The following is a 16,810-nucleotide window of genomic DNA, read 5'->3' as shown; positions in this document are numbered from 1 at the left end:
TTGTACATTACAGCCCCATGTGTCACCCAGATGACAGCCTTCAAGTAATGTTTTAGATTTATGCCGTCTTTGTTTGAAACTTTGAAGTGATTGAGTGCAAATGTACATATTCAGCGGGGCGAGTCCATTAGAAAAGCAGAAACAGTGTCCTCTCTCTGGAGCATAATTGCTCCACAGTGGAAGATAATTTTTTCCAGTTCCCTGTTGCTGCTCTCCTCTAGGAATGCCTTCTCTCTCCAGTCACTAAATGGTTTTCATCTGGAGGAGGTGGTAGACTCTGCTAATCTGGAGTGATTGTTTGGTCTGTCTTTGTCAATAACTGAACGCTGAAGATAAAGACTTTGATGTAAGCTGTCGTCCGTTCCTGTCACGCCGCATGTCTACGGTTCAGGAGTTCTGTTAAAGTTACTTGACCTTGACCTCCTCGATTCTCTCTGAAAACTTATCTGGCTGAGCAGTGACTCCTTATAAGGACAGAAGGGTGTGTTTATTTAATGATCCTCTGACTTTGAAAGTAGCTCAATCAAGTGGAAGTGACATGTTTGGAGGAGAGGGATGTTTTGGAGATGATGTCATTTACAGGTGGATTGACCGTGGGAGACGCACTGCAGTCTATTTATACTTGTCTGAGATTGTACATGTGCGGTGTAGCTAACAGGCAGCTTTCACTGGGGGTTCAAGGCAGAGCTCCACACCACTGAAGGAGTTGGGGGTCAGATTTTCCTACTCCTCTAATCTAAACAGAAAATCACCACTAGTGCTCTGGAATAGAGTGCAGGGCACTCTCACCAGCCCAAATTACAACTTGTGCAAGTTATACTTAGCATCAGAGATTTTTATTGCCTGTGAGATTCTTGGCTAATTTGCTCATGGTGGAATATTTCTTTAATGTTCACCATTTATGTGCACTCTGTAAAATGTAACCAGGTAAATAATAATAATAATAATAATAATAATAATAATAATAATAATGTATGTCGGTGGATTTTTTGTAATTTGGAAAATTTCAGTGGACAATTGGCTTGTTTTCAAGGATATGACAATGTTTAAGTTGCTTAATTGGCATCCAATAAGACAATCATTTATTTCCATTGACCCAAATCATGTCTTGTAATTTTGTGATTATACTTGCTGATGAATTGCTTCCTTTCTGATGTAAAAAGAAAAGCTTCCCTCCTGAACATGTCCTTAGAGTTTGTGCCAATCTGGCAGCCATCATCCTCCTGAGATGCACTCTCAGGTTTCTCCTCAGGTATGTTGCCAGACATCAGGCCTTTATCAGCACACACCAGCTCACTGTGTTGCTGAAACTTTCTGGAACATCTCCAGATGGCACCTGTAAAAGGGAGAAGGAGACCCTGCAGAGCAGGACGGTGGATTTGGCAGATTCTTCAAAGAGCTGCTATTTGAAGTTGGGCCTCGTGGCTGTGTGTTTGTGTGCTTCCTCTTCCTCTGTTCAGGCCTCTCAAGCAGTTAGCTGAATAGAATTTGGACAATTAGGTAATTTGGTGAAAGATGGATGTTAACGGTGTGATGAATCAAATGGGAGTCTAATCCTTTATATTATGGCCCACAAATACAGTGTAATTATTTTATAATTATTGGGCACTTTAAAAATAATTATGGGGCACAATAATCCTTTTAACAGGTAACAGAACATGAAGTTTCAAAATAAAGAGGCTTCATCACCTTGTAAAGCTGATATAGCGAACAGGTTAGCAAACCTGTTACACATCCAGCAGACACTTTTGAAGTTGTGTTTGCTGTCGTGTGGCGAATGTACAGTAAGTCCTGTATTCAGTCTTCCTTTAGCTCTGTTTTGGTCTCCACCACCTGCTGAGGGAAATATCTGGCTCTTTAGCTGCTAAATGCTCCACTATGTTTTTGGTGCTGGACAGGTAGGGTAGAGTGGTTTTATTAGAGCTTTTTGCTGAAAATAGTTACCTGCTGCGTCTGGAAACAATACTGATGAGAGCAGTGAGAGTAAACCAAAACAGTGAAGTTGCAGGCCATAAAATAAAAAAAACAATCAGCTGAAAGACACTAAAATGCTCTCCAGAAGTGAGGGGAAATGCTGAGTCGGGTGATTATTCTCTGTTGGTTTTGTCACTACAAACAACGCCCCTTACATTACATGTAATCATTTGATTCTATGTTGATATAACATATTGATTAATGGAGCTTTTACAAGAACTTTATGGGGCACAGTAATGTAAGTACATGGGCCAAAATAAAAATGGAAAAATTGTGGGTCTAGCCCATTGGAAAGGCTGATTAAATGGGTCGTGAAGTGGTGATGTTCTTCAATTGGTCACAGTATAGTTATGTGTGTTTACAGTATACCCTTGCACAATGTAATTATGGGCTAAATACAAGGTATATGGGCTGTAATTCAAAGTTGTGTCCTTTTTGTTCTGTGTACTTATGGAGTAAAGTTAAGGTATACTGGCTGTAAAATTACAAATAACATATATAAATAAAATAGAATAAAGCTAACCCTAAAAGAACTGTCAAACTTTCGCAGCTACAAAACCCACAAGATGCTTTCACTCCTGCCCAGAATTTAACATGTATAATCTTTGCTCACCTTTTTATATTGCAGTTATTCCTAGATTATTTTAAAAAAAAAATTTAGAAATAGTAACACAATAATAAAGTCACCACTTCATACGTACAAAATTGTTACCTCTTTATTCCAAAACTTATTGTTTTGTTCCTCCTTAGCATTATTTTATCTCATTATTTTATACCTCTTCAGCTATAAAACGTTTTACCAGGATTTGCATCACATTCCTCCAAGGCTGCGTATCATGTGTTGTTCATTTGGATTAAGTATGTGACATTTTTCCACTCCGTGCTGCCTATCTGTTGGATTTATATTTGTTATTGGATTGAAATTAGTGAAGGGGTGATAATGTCAGAGTAGTTTATTTTGCACTGAACCCACACATTTGGCAGTGCAGTAATGACAGAAACTTGAAACAAGAGCCAAAAAAAATCATCTGTGATCTTATCAAGCTACATGGAGATGCACAGAGAACTTTTCCAGCCCTACTCCAGACTGAAGCTTAACTTGAGATAGACATAGCGTGACAAAGAGTACAATCCCAACCTGGAGGATGACTTATAGAGATTTCTGCTGAAGCACTGAAACTATTTGAAATGTTCCAGTATCACTGCAGGTGCAAAAGAGGAAATTCAGCAGCAGATGAAGTCATACTCAGCATTATGTTTCCTAACCATCTAATGACATGAACATCCACGGAATCTTCTGGCTGCAGAAGGATCCATTGTATAGTCACTATACAATCTGATAAACCCTCTCTGCCTCCAGAGTGGACACCCAGAGACGCAGAGGACACTGATGTCTTGCACAGGTGTCTGGAAAAAGACTGCAGCTTTTAAACAACCTGTAGCACTCTCAGGCATTTTAAATACGCCTACAGCTCCGTTTCTGGGTCATATAAGAGCACACTAAAGCTGACTGAGGTGTGTTTGGCTTGTGCACTCCATATGCGGAATGTTGTTATCATCTTGACTCTCTGAACGCCGTACAAAGGAAACCATAAGTTTTGAAGTTGTCCGTTAATGTAAATATACTAGGGATCCCTCAACATGTTGTTAACGGCTTTTTCTAGCAAAGAATTTTACAAGCTTGTCCACTTTAAAGGGTGTTTCTCCCCCAGGCTTAGTAAAGTTTGGCTGTGGGAGACCGCAAACCATTAACCACAATGCTGTCTCAAGTCCAGTATGAATTTTCCCAAGATAAAGCTGTTTGTTGGTCAAACCTCAGGGGGACTTTGTAAAAGATTTTTATCTTTGATGACGAGTTTTGTGTTTTTACATCATACTGTAAATCATCTGCAGTGTGTTGCAATATCTGGGGCATCTTCAAACACAACAGCCGGACTCATCAAAACCAAACATTTTCTAACTCTCAACCTCACCAGAGTTTCTTCTTTTCTTCTCTGAACAAGAACAACAAGAAGCCTGACTCATCATCAGTGACTGCTCTCTCTCTCTCTCGCTCTCTCTCTCTCCCCCGCACTCTTGCCAGTTTCTTCTTTTCTTCTCTCATATTTGCATGCCCTGCTCTTGTTTAGAGCTGTTTTGTTTATCTCTATGAAGGCGAAATCCAGTACGTGAGTCACCTCTGGACTCCATCTGTAACCGAGCCTCCACCCGTACTCACTGCGGTTCTAAGCCCCCAGCTGCCTTGAACAATACTCCTTTACACTCCCCAAATACTTACCACATCTCTTACGACAAGCATGACAAAAATTTTCCAGTAATAATGATGACGTGGAAGAAATCTGAATCATGAATACAGTTTGTGTTAATACAGTTATGTCATTACATCATCAATATTTATGTATTGATTTATGTGTGATGAGCTAACAGTCTACATCTTCATCTGCCATTACAGACAGCATCATAAGGGACAAAGAGGTCGAGGTGATGATGCAGATCGACTGTGAAGTAACAGACACCAGGATCCTCCACATCAGGTCTTCAACTATCCCCCCTTTATTGCGGGTCAACCGCACAGACACTTTTTATCAGCACTCCCCGACTGACAACCAGGCTGCCCCTCCCGTCGGTGTGCTGATGGGATCTGCTTAAGATCACCATCACCACATATATTCTTTATAACTCCTCAACAAAACCCATCAAGACAAACAGAAGAAAAGATGTCTGTTGACACTTTTTTTTGGATGATGAAGTATATTTCTCAATCCGGCGTATTCCAAATGCCTTTATGTTTGTGATTACATTGCAATGAATGTCCTCTGCTGAAATCCAGTAGCTCACATTGTCAGCACTAGTCAACCACATTCTTTATTAGGGCTGATATCCGGAGGTAGCCTGTAACATGGTCCGAGCAGACGCTAGCTCCTTGTGTGGCAACACTGACTCCTCAGCGTAACCCCAGACACCCTACATAAGGGTAATTGCTTAACAGCAGGGGGCAGAGCATTGAACCCTGAGTTACCCCGTCATAACACAAATACTTGTACCCCATAGCAGCTCTCCTCAAGTCTGTTCTTTTGTTTTGCTCATAATTTCTGGACCAGCTGCAAAGCCAGAGCTTAGAAAAGAGAAAATTGATAATACACCTAAGATTTATCTCACTAGGGACTTTGATCACAGCCAGAAAAATACATTTGTGACATCAATGTTTAGAAGCACAACAAATTATGTGTTTGTATCTAAGCTAGAAAATGGATTGCTGTAATTGTCTCTCTTACTCATTTGTAGTCTTTTTTGCCTCTCTTAGTTAAAGAAATTTTAAGAGAAGCCAAATTAACTACATACAGCAATAGAGGTACAAGGTAAACTCAGGAAGTCAGGTGACCTGTGAAAGCTAGCAGGCTAACCACTATGTTGTTGGTGTGGTTTTCATTAATGTAAGGACTTTCAGGTGCTTGTTTTTCGCAATGTATTGATCAAGAATTTCAGTTAATAATTTTTGGGTATTTGCACTGTGCTTCAATTATTCTGTCAAATTTTTTTTTTCTTTATCTGTCTGATTATGCTTTGTGGGAACTTTTTATTTGAAACTGATTACAGAAAACTCAATGACATTGTATATAGAATTTTAAATGGTGGTTGGGAAGGAAACATACAGTAAATGTTGGTACAGGGAGATTTCTTTAGTATCTGTAAGTCACTGGGTGAAGATGCTGAGATTTTATCCCAGATAATGTATCAAATTTGAACCCCCTACTGTATAAGTTGAGCTAAAAGAAGCTGATGTTTGTTACACGTAACCACTGGTGAAAAATGTCCGAGGACTTCTCCTTCCTCAGGCTAAATTGCACTTTTGTTTGGTGCACTTAAGCCTATATTGAAGAACAAGTTTGTTTGTTTTTAAAAAAAAACACTGTGTGATGGAAATATGATAGTTTTTAGTACTAATTTGTTGTAAACATTTGTATAATAAATGCAGAACCTGGGAATTTCAGTTCTGGCTTTAAATGCCTTACATTGGTTTTTATTTGTTTTGACCACCTGTAATTGGGGGAAGATTTATATTAAGTAATAAATAATTCAAAACCTTTTGCTTATCCCTGAACAGCTTTTGTGTGTGCTGATAAATCACCATGCTACACTTCTGTCTCTAAAAATGCTTTTCTTTTAGCTACATGATTGTACAGATGGTTATGTTTTAGCTCAACAGATGCCCATAAAATTCTGCTCAGAAAAAAACATGACTTTGTTTTTTTTTTAAGGCAGGCCTTCTGTGTATGTGTGTTTTTTATTTTTTTTTTATCCCCTTTTGGTTTTAGAAATATATTTGATTCCCGCAATGTTTTCACTGCATCCCAGCAGTACTTGGGGAAAAAGAACGAAGACAATTTAAGAACTTGTGAGGTTTTGTTTTTTGTATTAAATTATGTGCATAAACCAAAATAAACACTGGATTTTCTCTAAGTATACCTGCCTGTTTATCCTTTGGGTTGTTGGGAGAAATCCTATAAGTGCTTCATTGTGTTTTTTGTTGAATAGGTACAATAAATTTTTGTCTTTGTTCACAGTCTCCAATGTTGAATTAACATTTGCACGCTGTAATTAAACCCACTTTGATCTAAACTATAATGAGCCAAACCAAGACATTTTCAGTTAGTATTTCCGAACTTTATTGCAGTCTCTTCAAAACAGTCTGATATGGTGGGAGTAAGTGCTTTCACAATACAGAGATCAACAGCAATATCTGTGACAAAGGACCTGTGGCATACGATGCGAAGAAAAATGTAATATAAAATAATATGTATAAAACAGAATGGAATTTGTCTACAAAAGTTTGGGATTTGTTCAAAGAGTATGAATTGTTGCTTTTATGTGAATTGTAATAGCTTTGTTTGACCTAAGCCATGACATCTTTGTACATTCATCTCATAGGGCTTTTATACAGTATTACAATATATACAGTACAACTTGATGTGTTGACTGAGGAATCAGGCTCACTTTTTCATTTATTTCAGGTACAATAAAAAGAAAATCTTGACAAGAACCAAACAATTTAATCAAAATATACCAAAGGCCACATGGACTGATCTACAATCCTTTCAAACCATAGCATTAACTTTTAAAATAACTACTGTCACACCCTTACTAAGGGTCTACATAGGCAAACTTAATGTTGTATGTGACTTGGTGTCCATTGTCCCACGCATACAATACACCCTCTTTGGGATTGTAGTCGAGCTGCGTGGTGTAGGTATAGTTGTTGGTGAATGGCATTCTGGGAATCATCTGAGTGTTTGTGTGCGTGTCGAAGGCATATTCCAGGTTGGCGTCCCTTTTGTTGTAGCTGTCAACAGCGTACAGAACGCCGCACACAATGAAGCAGTTCCCGTAGTGGTTTCTCCTGAGCCCAGTTCTCCAGGTGGTCTCCCTCTGCATGCTGAGGTCTGAGGGGTTCAGGCGACTAAGGACAATCACCTCCTGTAAGAAGCCCTCATCATCAAGTGCCGGGTAGATGATCCACAGGCCGCTCTCGTCCAAGGCAAAGTCGATGTCTGAGTGGCTGCGCCACTCCCACGGTGATGATGACTCGTCAAACAGGGCGTCATGCAGCATGGTCCAGGCGGCCACATAACGCTTGCGCAGGTCATACTTGATGACATCACGGGAGAAGGCACGGTTGTAGTAGAAGGCCCCATCGTAGACCACGTGGCCTGTGCCAATCCAGTTGTAAGGAAGCTTGTAGGAGTTGGTAAAACGGCCTAGAAAGGATCATTTCATAGGAATGAGATTTAAAGTTGCAATACACGACATTCAGCCACTAGATGTCACACCATAGCACCAACATCTCACATCAAAACAAATATATGTCTAGATCAAACTGTCAACCTATGCAGTGCTGATCACTTATAAAGGAAGGTTCTGTTAGTGCATTGCCTGTTTCTAGCCTCAGATGTTTTCAGAAACATATTTTAATGTACTGTTAGGTGTAATTTGAGAAAGTTTGTGACACGGCTGCCATCTTGGAAACGGACGTGGAGGACCATGGATGTATTATAAGAGTTAATACATTCAATATAATACATCCATGTGGAGGACACGGAGGGACTCACATGCACGCGCACATGCACTAACACACACATGCGGCCAGTGCGGCCACCAAAACAAAGAACACAGAAGCTCAGATAACAACACACACAGAGGGAGTGTGACTTCATTCACTGCTCAGGTCGCCATTACTCCACTATATCTTCACACAGCAAATAGTTGTTTGCTGACATCTAGTGAGGCTCAATGTCATTTATTGGACCTTTAAGCAAAAGGAAAACAAAAAGAAATTTACTGAAAGGTCTTAATACTGGCTCTTACCTTGTTTGAAAACCTCCAGGTTGCGGAACTCCAGGAGGTTGTTGCCGTAATGGAAGTTTGTAACATAAATTTTGTCATTATCAGACTTTGGATCCTTCATCCACGCTCCTTCATTCCTGCCATAGGTGTTGTGAGTTACTGGCTCTGAGATTGTTGCCAGAGTGTCCTTACACTCCCCTGTGAAAGACCCGGAGAGTTATGAGTGAGGATTTAGAGGCAGTTTAACATTATCCAGACTTGTGTTAAAGAGTCTGAAAATAATTAGAGGCCTTTGTTTCAACCAGCTTGAATCACGGAAAGGCTGAAATCACCGCATAGGATGGAGCAATGAATAACATAATAATAGCAAAGTTTAGAAATGCATAGAACAATATCAATATTTTTTTTTTTGATTGATACCATGACTTTCATGACAGTGAAAATGAATGCATGATGGCAATCCAATCCATCTGGTATTTCAAACTGAGTACAAGGAATGTTAAAGTCCCTAGACACTAGAAGGCTGTTTTTATATCTATCTGCTGGAGGTGGAAGGTTTCTCTGAGCTCACCTTAAATCTCAGTTAAAGGTGTGTACCTAAGAGCAGGATTTGTGACATCACAACTACTTTCAAGCCAATAAAGGTCAAATATGCAACTTACACAAGTGTGTATGTCAAGCACACATACAGAATGGCCTTTTCAGTGAAGTAGGAGACATCTTGTGTCCAGCACTTAAACTTCTGAAATATTCATAGTTTTGGATTTTTCAATGAGAGAGAAGCAGTAGATGTCATTTTAAGGACTTCAATGTGGTAAGTGAACTTTTTGGTGGAAAAAGGCACATATTATTATTCAAAGCAGAGTATTTTTATATATCTTAAAACATGTCTGGACGGGATCTTTAACAAAAAAATCCACAATATATACTGTATATATTTTTGGCTATACTTTCAGTGCAGTAAGTATTTACTGTAGTGTTTATTCACTGCACCTCTCTTGGACCACTTGCCAATCAACATCCTCTGCACTCTTACATCTTTTTCCTTGGAATTTTTTGTATGTGTTTCTGTTTTCATGGTGTATTAATGTCAGTGCTTGTGGCTAAAGCTGCTCATGAAAAGTACAGAATTTTGAGGGCAGAAAATGTAACATTTATATTGAAACGTTCCTTCATTCAACACAAAAAATCTACATATTTACCAGGTTTTCTCGGAGGAGATTCCTCCTGCCTTTGCATTGGCTCATCTAATTCTGGGTGTCCTTCCTCCTCTGCTTTCTCATCCCAGCTGATTTTGTATTTCCATTTGACTGGAGCAGCCTGAGTGGTAGTGGTTGTGGTTGTAGTGGTGGTGGTGGTGGTGGTGGTAGGAGTGGTTGTGGTGGTGGTAGAAGAAGAGGTAGTCATAGGTGTGGTAAAAGGCATAGAAGTGTGGGGAGGCAAGGTGGTCAGTCTCTGTGTGGTAGGAGGCAAAGTAGAGCTTGAAAAGACGGTTGGTTCAGTTTCTTCTTCTGGTGTTGTGGTGGCAGCCTGTGTGGAGGTAGCTGTTGTGGAAGCTGTTGTGGGATTTATTGGCGTTGATGTTGGGGCAGCGTGGGTTGTGATGGTTGTAGGGACAGTAGTGCTGGCAGTTGAAGCCTCTGTGGTTGGGTTTAATGCAAATGTGCTTGGACTACCTGCAGTGCTGCCAGGTATGGTTTGCATTTGATCTTTCAGCTCCAGGCTAGAGGTTTGCAATATCGTGGTTGGTGTATTTCTTGTTGTGAATGCTGTTAGCATTTCCTTTGTGGCTGTCTTTTCAGGTGGTTGGCTTGTGTTCATTGAAGTTTTGGTTGTTTCCTCAGTGCTTAAATTTGTAGAGGTGCTGGTTGGTTCAGCCATCCATTGAGTAGTCTGAGGTGCAGTGTCCATGGTCCTGATTTTCTGTGTGGTTGTAGTTGGTCCAAACGTGATGCTTCTTGTTGTGAATGTGTCACTCTGTACATCTGTAGAAACATCCACTGAAGTAGTTTCCATGGCAGTGATGGACTCATTCTGAGTTTTTGCTGTGGGCTCAGTTTCTTTCGGTTCTGTCGATTGGCTGGTCTTCTGGGAAATGAGCAAAGGACCTGGTATCTTTGGTCGAATTGATCTTGGTCCCGCCCTTGTCCTAGGGCGAGGGGCTCTGTGTTGGAGAAGATTCTCCTCAATGAAGAGGTTGATTGGGCCATCTCCACTGAATCCATGATACTCAAAAACTGAAAATGGAGAGGAAGCGGTTTAGTCATATGAGATAATGTGAAAAGATGGCATGCAGGGATTTTTTTAAATTATGCAATACCATTGAAATTGTAAAGTTAGTAATCTCTCTAATTCAAACAGAAAAGGATTTATAATTATTGTACAAACACACAGTAGTATCCGGAGAGTAAATCCCATTTCTAACTGTACATTCTGCAATTGAAATAAGATCAGCGATCATTAGTCACTTAATGTTTAAAGAGGATTATGCTCCTATTATGCTCATTTCAAGCTCTTTTTTTTTGGACTCCACTAGACTAACTTTGCATAATTCACAGTTCAAAAAACTTCTTATTTATCTTATACTGACCCTTTATGCAACCCCTCAGTGCAGCCTCTGGCTCTTGAAAAGCAGTTTTAGCTCTTTAAGGCCCCTCTGTTCTGATTGGCCAGCTTTCCAGAAGCTGTATCACATATCAGAGTTGTGTTAAGTTACTGCTGATGCAAACCCGATATTTCCTGTTTTACTGCTTTATACTGAAAGCTTTTAAATGACTAAGCAACAGGATTTTACAGGAAGTGAAAAGTGTTCCTCACTGAATTAGCAGAGCTTCGTTAGCAGTGCTAAAAAACGGTCAAAACAACAACTTATGGAGATATTTGGAGCTATTTGTTCAGCGGATCAGTTAAAAACAATGCAGGGAAGAATAGTACAAGCAGAAACAGCCACAGTGATGATGATGTTTGATTAGGGGGTTGCAGACGACCAGCACACCTCCAACAGGTAAACAACCTATTTTACCTTGCAGTGCTGTGTAATGGAGTCATGGCTCGGCATGACTACCCCCAAAACAATGGAAAAACGTCATAATGTTAGCAGAGCAGAGCAGTGAACTTGTGTGCTGTGCGTAGAGCAGATGACCATATAAAGAAATCCGTCACAAGCTAATGTTGCCTTAGGCTGAAAGTAGAAAAAACCGAAAACCGAGTGTTCAGAGTGGTCTGAAGCCAGTGCTTTTTACTTCTACACATGTTTACCTCATTATTTGACACGTTGGCCACTTTTAACATGAACATTCAACATTGTAACATTACATATATGACTAAAAATAAGGAAAAGCATAATAGGTCTGCTTTAAGTATTGTACTAATGTCACAACAGTGGTCAGTTTATTGATTTTATAAATAACCTTAGTGAGCATCTTCAGACAGTTTTCTTTTTACTTTTACCCACAATCTTAAAGCTGACTGAGGGTTTGCACTTACAGTTATCTCCAGGCTCCCCATCATCAGCCACCATTGGATCTGGCTCAGATTTGTAAAAAGTCATTCCTCTGATGATCATTCCATTAGGGCCAGTCTTCGACACTTGAGATGCCTCCTTGTTAGCCTTGTTTTTGGGAGTCACTTGAGATTTCACCTCAACGATCTGAGCAGAATTGTCTGTGTGTAGGAAGGACTGATTTTCCCGAATAAACTCCTCCTCATACTTTTCCTGTTAGTGGACAGATAGACACACACAGCTTCTATTAGGAAAAATCATACACCATGCAGTAGGATGAGACCATTACATACATTTTATTACACACTGGGCTTATATTTGTCACTGACCATTGATCAGATTGTGACAGAGATTTCACTGGAGAGTTTTATGAGTGTGAATGCCATTTCAGATGCACCTTTTCTCTACCAATAAAAACAAATTCTTGAGTTGGAGCTCTAATTGTCATTCTGTGTCATGAACATGGATAAAAAAAGGTAAGGTAGATCATTGTTTTGTACTCACAGGAAATAATACAATGATTGTGCTGAAAGACATTTTGTATTATGTATAATGTGTCCTGTGTGTTTTTTGCTTTGTACTGTTTGTTATTGTGCTGTTATATGTTTTAATTGTAAGGGACTGCAGAAAAAAAATAGCTTTAAGCTAACTCTGGTGCAGTGCATCAAATGTTAACATTTATGTTTAAAACTGTACATTGTCCCAATAAATACAATACAACAAACTTCAACTTTTGAACACTGCAGCCCAATTCATTTAGAAAACCTCACAAAGCAAAATGTTTTTTACAAGTTTATATTAATTTGGTTTGGTTTGGTCATTGTGAGCTCTCGCCAATTTTGACCTATTTTCCAGTTGTGACTTGTGTTTTGTCCCTTTGAAACACGTAATATTGAAAAGAGGTATTTCATTTATTAGTTTGACACTGAATTTCCAGTTTAGAAGGCACTTCCCAGGATTGTGTCACAATGTGTAAAGTGAAAACCCTGCATATTTTAATCATCATATTTCATTTTGTTCCATCTAAGTTTCAGATTTAATTAAAAAAACCTTAAACCTTGCGTGAGGCTTCGTACAAATGCTCTGGAGAAACATACTGACACAATGAATCACTTTCGTGTGAAGCCCAGGTCCACCCAACAATGCTGGACAGGATCTCCATTTAATATTCATGCTGTCATGGATGGGAGCCCAGAGGAACACTTGCTGGTGTGAGGTCTGCTATTGTCCACTGCCAGACCTTCCAATTACCTCAATAACTCTTTTACACATTCTAGGTCCTTCATCATGGAGACAGTGATTTTTGAAGGAGTTTGTGGAAAGATCACATAATTGTTCCTTTTGTTTTGAAGTAACACAAGACTTAAAGCAGCAACATATGAAGCCAATCACTTCTTGGATACCTCTCCCTCTGTTTAGTCAGAGATTTCACAAGTGCTTTTAATACAGAAAATACTGTATCAGGATTTGTCTTGCACTTACACTAGGTAGGTGTACCATAATATTGGCTGACAAACATGTAATTATTTACAGTCAGAACTGGATGTAATACACAGTACTAGTGATTTGCTAAAAAAATGATCTGGTAAATACTAGGAATTACTGTATATTTTTAATCTTATTTAATCATACTAGTAAATAGTAGTGTGACATTAATTTTAGAACATACCTATTACTAATTTACTTTTCGGTGTTTATTACATTTTTCTACAATTACAGCATAAATAACTAGTAAATACCTGTTATTTAAAGTATATTGGTATAACTGTACTTGGCAATTAAAGGTTATCACCCTTTTGTATCAGTAATAACCTAGTAAACATAAACGCCTATGTGTTATTTCATAGCACTAACTATAGGCAAACAAGTATTGATGCTTATGTAGTAATTACAATGTTATTTAGTAAAGAAAATAACTAACAATATCACAGACTGATGTCCGTAGATTAGCCTCCATCTTTACCTCAACATCACTGACCACATCTGTTCATGCTGTGATGTCAGCATCAAGATGTCACACTTACCTCTGGGTTTTGATAGGCTGCTGTTCTGCTGACCTCACTGAGTCTCTCCTTGTCTTGATGCTGGTGGGGAGGAGAGGTGGGCGGACTTTCAGTCACATCTGCCTGGATGGGAGGGCTCCTCTGGGGCTTCACTTCATCCGTAGTGTGGTTCAGAGACACAACCTTCATATAGTCATGGACAAATCGAGATACTGTATTAACAGAAATGCTGCACATGATTTAATGGAAAAGGATGCAGTCACCACCAGTCATAATCAATTTCAGAAGGAAAACACTCAAGTGGAGTGCTGACTATCTTGAGTTAGTGAGATACTGAGAGTCTGAAGTCATTGAGACATTTTGACTTCATAGTAGGAAAAGCACAGGTGTTACTAATAATATTAACAATGGCTCTGTTCTATTCAAGTATCCCAGTAAACTATGATGGTGTGACAGTGAGCCTGCATGCACAATACCAGGACCCTGACATTTAAGCAGCTAAATGGAATCCAGCCATTATTATTTTCATTATTTACACCTGTGCTTTTTCATACTGTGACAAATCAAAATGTCCTCTGTTAAAAAGGCCTGTGCTAAACCAGTTTCAGCTCCCTTACACTTTCCAGAATTCACTTTGAAATGCACTGAGCATATTCACTCATTATGTAACTATAAGTGCCGTCACTACACTTCCACATCTATATAATTCCAACAGACTTTTTCATGAGTCATGCTGTGACAGACACAGCTGAAATGAATAAAATTAATAATGGATACACTCGATTTACCTGTTAATTTTATTAATTGCAGCTGTGTTTTTCATGCCAAGACGACTGTATGAAAGGGTCCTTTCAGAAATCAGCTAGTGATTTGACACTGTACAGTTCATTCATTCATTTTTACATCATAGCTTGTCTGAGAGGGAAACCAAATGCTGATGTGACATCATTATATCAAGCGTTTTGAATTGTGCCTCAGGTCACTGTAACCACACAACAACACAGTCACACATCCACACAGGTGTTTTCATGTATCTTGGATAATTAGACTCTTCTCTGTGTGGGCATGTTATTCTACTTTGCTGCACCTGTTGAGGTGGGACAACTTCGTGATTTATGATGCTTATGATTCATTTAAGTATATGGAGTTTTGTGACTTCTGCAAACTCCCACCACAGGTCCTCCCAACCTCAACCTGAAGAGAGATCTCATCCGCCAAAATATGTGAAAAAATTTGTCTGAGTGTTCAAGGACCTTTTCTTAAATCAGTCCTTTTAGGTCATTTGGAAGACTTTGTCAAGCTCTCAGTGATCTTAATTCAGGCAGATAAACTTCCACATGTGATGGAAAGCCTAAGCACTCCTTCCAGGTGCAGTAGCCCCTAATAAATCTGAAAACTGTCTCAAACAGAATGTTTTATGAGTGTTTTCTGAATCCAAAGGCCACTTCTAACTTTTCTACCTAAACACACCTGCTACCACCAGTGTGTGTGCATGTTGTATCTACATATTGGCATCAATCTCTATCTGTAACTGTACCTTTTCAATGTGTTCCACACGATCCACAAGCTTAGTGGTAATGGAGTGCAGTTTCAGTAGATCCATGCCATAGAAGGAACCCTCCAGCAGCTCGAGGATGGTGGACAACTAAAATGATCAAGTGAAATCCATCAAAAAAAGGGTTTACCAATTCAAGACATGCCATGCGTAAAATAGGCTAATCTCCAGAGTCTCTGGTTTGCTTATGGATAAAATGTGAGGCTATCCTTCCCTGAATATGATAAAACATGACATCCATTCCCCCAGTGATCCAAGGCTGCAGCATTTGGGCCTATTGGCTCCGGAGCACGGTGACTTATGTTCATTGGAGGCTCTGGTATGCATGGAAAATGGACAGGATGACACTTCACCTTGACATTGTCTTTTCCAGCTTCCCTAAGTTTCTTCAGCCTGAACTCTCCCTCGCATGGGTTGACCGCTGACGGAGGAGCGATGCAGGCGCACTTGCACTCCGGTCCAGATGTGATAGTCTCCACAGTGTAGAAGTCTTGCGCAGTGGCGTTCCCTTCTTCTATCCGCCGACAGGCGCTTCTGCTCAGGGGTCTGACAACACATTTACACCGACAGTCAGAGCCTTCCGAGAGGGCTTTCACTTTGTCATAATCACCCAGCAGCTACAAAGAGAAAAGGACGGATGTATTTTCCATCACGCTCAATTGGAAACGTTTGAATTTTTATGCACAAAATGATGAAATTACCATAAAACATGAAGTAAAGAAATTAAGAAAAATGACTTTTCCTCCTACCTTAGAGAGGATGCTTTCCTGGCCATCTACCTCCTCCTGCAGCATGTCATTTTGCTCTGCATTGCTTTCAGGTTGTGACCTGGGATCTGCACCCCAGGTCTTTGGCGCTGCAGAGCCCCGTGGAAAACACGCACAGCACATTAAGATGGCAATGCATAACTTATACATGGTGTGAGGCTCACAGAGCACCGAAAGAGAAGTAACGTTGCAAGTATGCTTGCAGGCACAGCCTGTCACCAATTAATTGAGCTGCCAAGAAAATTTCATGGCCTAATTCTGGCTCCAAAAATCAGAGAGGTGTGTCCAAAAATGTCATCAAATAGCGAGATTAAGCTTTAGGGCGCGAGGTCATCTTTCATATAGTCACAATGAACGTAGATTACTTTGGAGTCCAGAGAAGGAGTGTACTCAGTGTAAGAGCAGCCGGCATCTGCTGCTGGAGCACCGCGGACAGGAGGCGGACCTGATCACACTGGCAAGGAGGAGTTAAACTGTTTCAAACCCTTTGTCACACATGGTGTGCGGCACAATTATTATCAGTCAGCAAATTAAAAAAAAATAGGCTGAAGGTTTCAGTCAACATTTGTACGTTCTTTGGGATTCAATTTGTAATTTACGGATCTAAAGCATATTTAGAAGTCAAATCCAAAGCAAAAGCCTGCTGCATATTAATTTGTTGCAGTGT

General features: G+C 39.8%; 2 protein-coding genes across 3 annotated transcripts in view; one reads left to right on the top strand and one right to left on the bottom strand.

Annotated features, from left to right (window-relative positions):
- The window catches only part of atf6 (activating transcription factor 6), a 42,139-nt gene extending 36,157 nt beyond the window's left edge, over positions 1 to 5,982 (top strand). The window contains exon 16 of the mRNA XM_042417183.1: positions 4,427 to 5,982. Within this exon, the coding sequence (XP_042273117.1) occupies positions 4,427 to 4,623 (197 nt within the window). The 3' untranslated portion in view covers positions 4,624 to 5,982. The remainder of the gene's footprint in view (positions 1 to 4,426) is intronic.
- A 265-nt stretch (positions 5,983 to 6,247) lies between these two features.
- Positions 6,248 to 16,620, bottom strand: olfml2ba (olfactomedin-like 2Ba). 2 transcript variants are annotated; one of them, XM_042417181.1, is made up of 8 exons: positions 16,126 to 16,620; positions 15,730 to 15,993; positions 15,359 to 15,466; positions 13,843 to 14,004; positions 11,803 to 12,031; positions 9,519 to 10,553; positions 8,338 to 8,514; positions 6,248 to 7,730 (listed from the first exon to the last, which is right to left on the bottom strand). In XM_042417181.1, exons 1-8 carry the CDS (start codon positions 16,291 to 16,293, stop codon positions 7,117 to 7,119), a joined length of 2,757 nt encoding a protein of 918 aa, XP_042273115.1. In that variant the 5' UTR covers positions 16,294 to 16,620; the 3' UTR covers positions 6,248 to 7,116. The 2 variants fall into 2 exon arrangements, with proteins under 2 accessions (XP_042273115.1, XP_042273116.1); XM_042417182.1 differs by having other exon boundaries at positions 15,730 to 15,922; positions 16,126 to 16,242.
- Positions 16,621 to 16,810: the final 190 nt, after the last annotated feature.

This window comes from Thunnus maccoyii, chromosome 7 (genome assembly GCF_910596095.1).
Source record: "Thunnus maccoyii chromosome 7, fThuMac1.1, whole genome shotgun sequence".
In the NCBI taxonomy this organism is placed as follows: domain Eukaryota; kingdom Metazoa; phylum Chordata; class Actinopteri; order Scombriformes; family Scombridae; genus Thunnus; species Thunnus maccoyii.
The sequence above is the reverse complement of the archived record's forward strand: the minus strand, read 5'-3'. Positions and strand labels throughout refer to the sequence as shown.

What these genes read in the sequence shown, in the direction of transcription:
- olfml2ba (XM_042417181.1), bottom strand. Translation starts at nt 16,293, where the DNA reads ATGTATAAGTTATGCATTGCCATCTTAATGTGCTGTGCGTGTTTTCCA. An exon ending in CAGCCTATCAAAACCCAGAG is followed by an intron (nt 12,032 to 13,842) that starts GTAAGTGTGACA and finishes GTCCACTAACAG; the next exon opens with GAAAAGTATGAGGAGGAGTT. An exon ending in ATCTCCTCCGAGAAAACCTG is followed by an intron (nt 8,515 to 9,518) that starts GTAAATATGTAG and finishes GGTCTTTCACAG; the next exon opens with GGGAGTGTAAGGACACTCTG.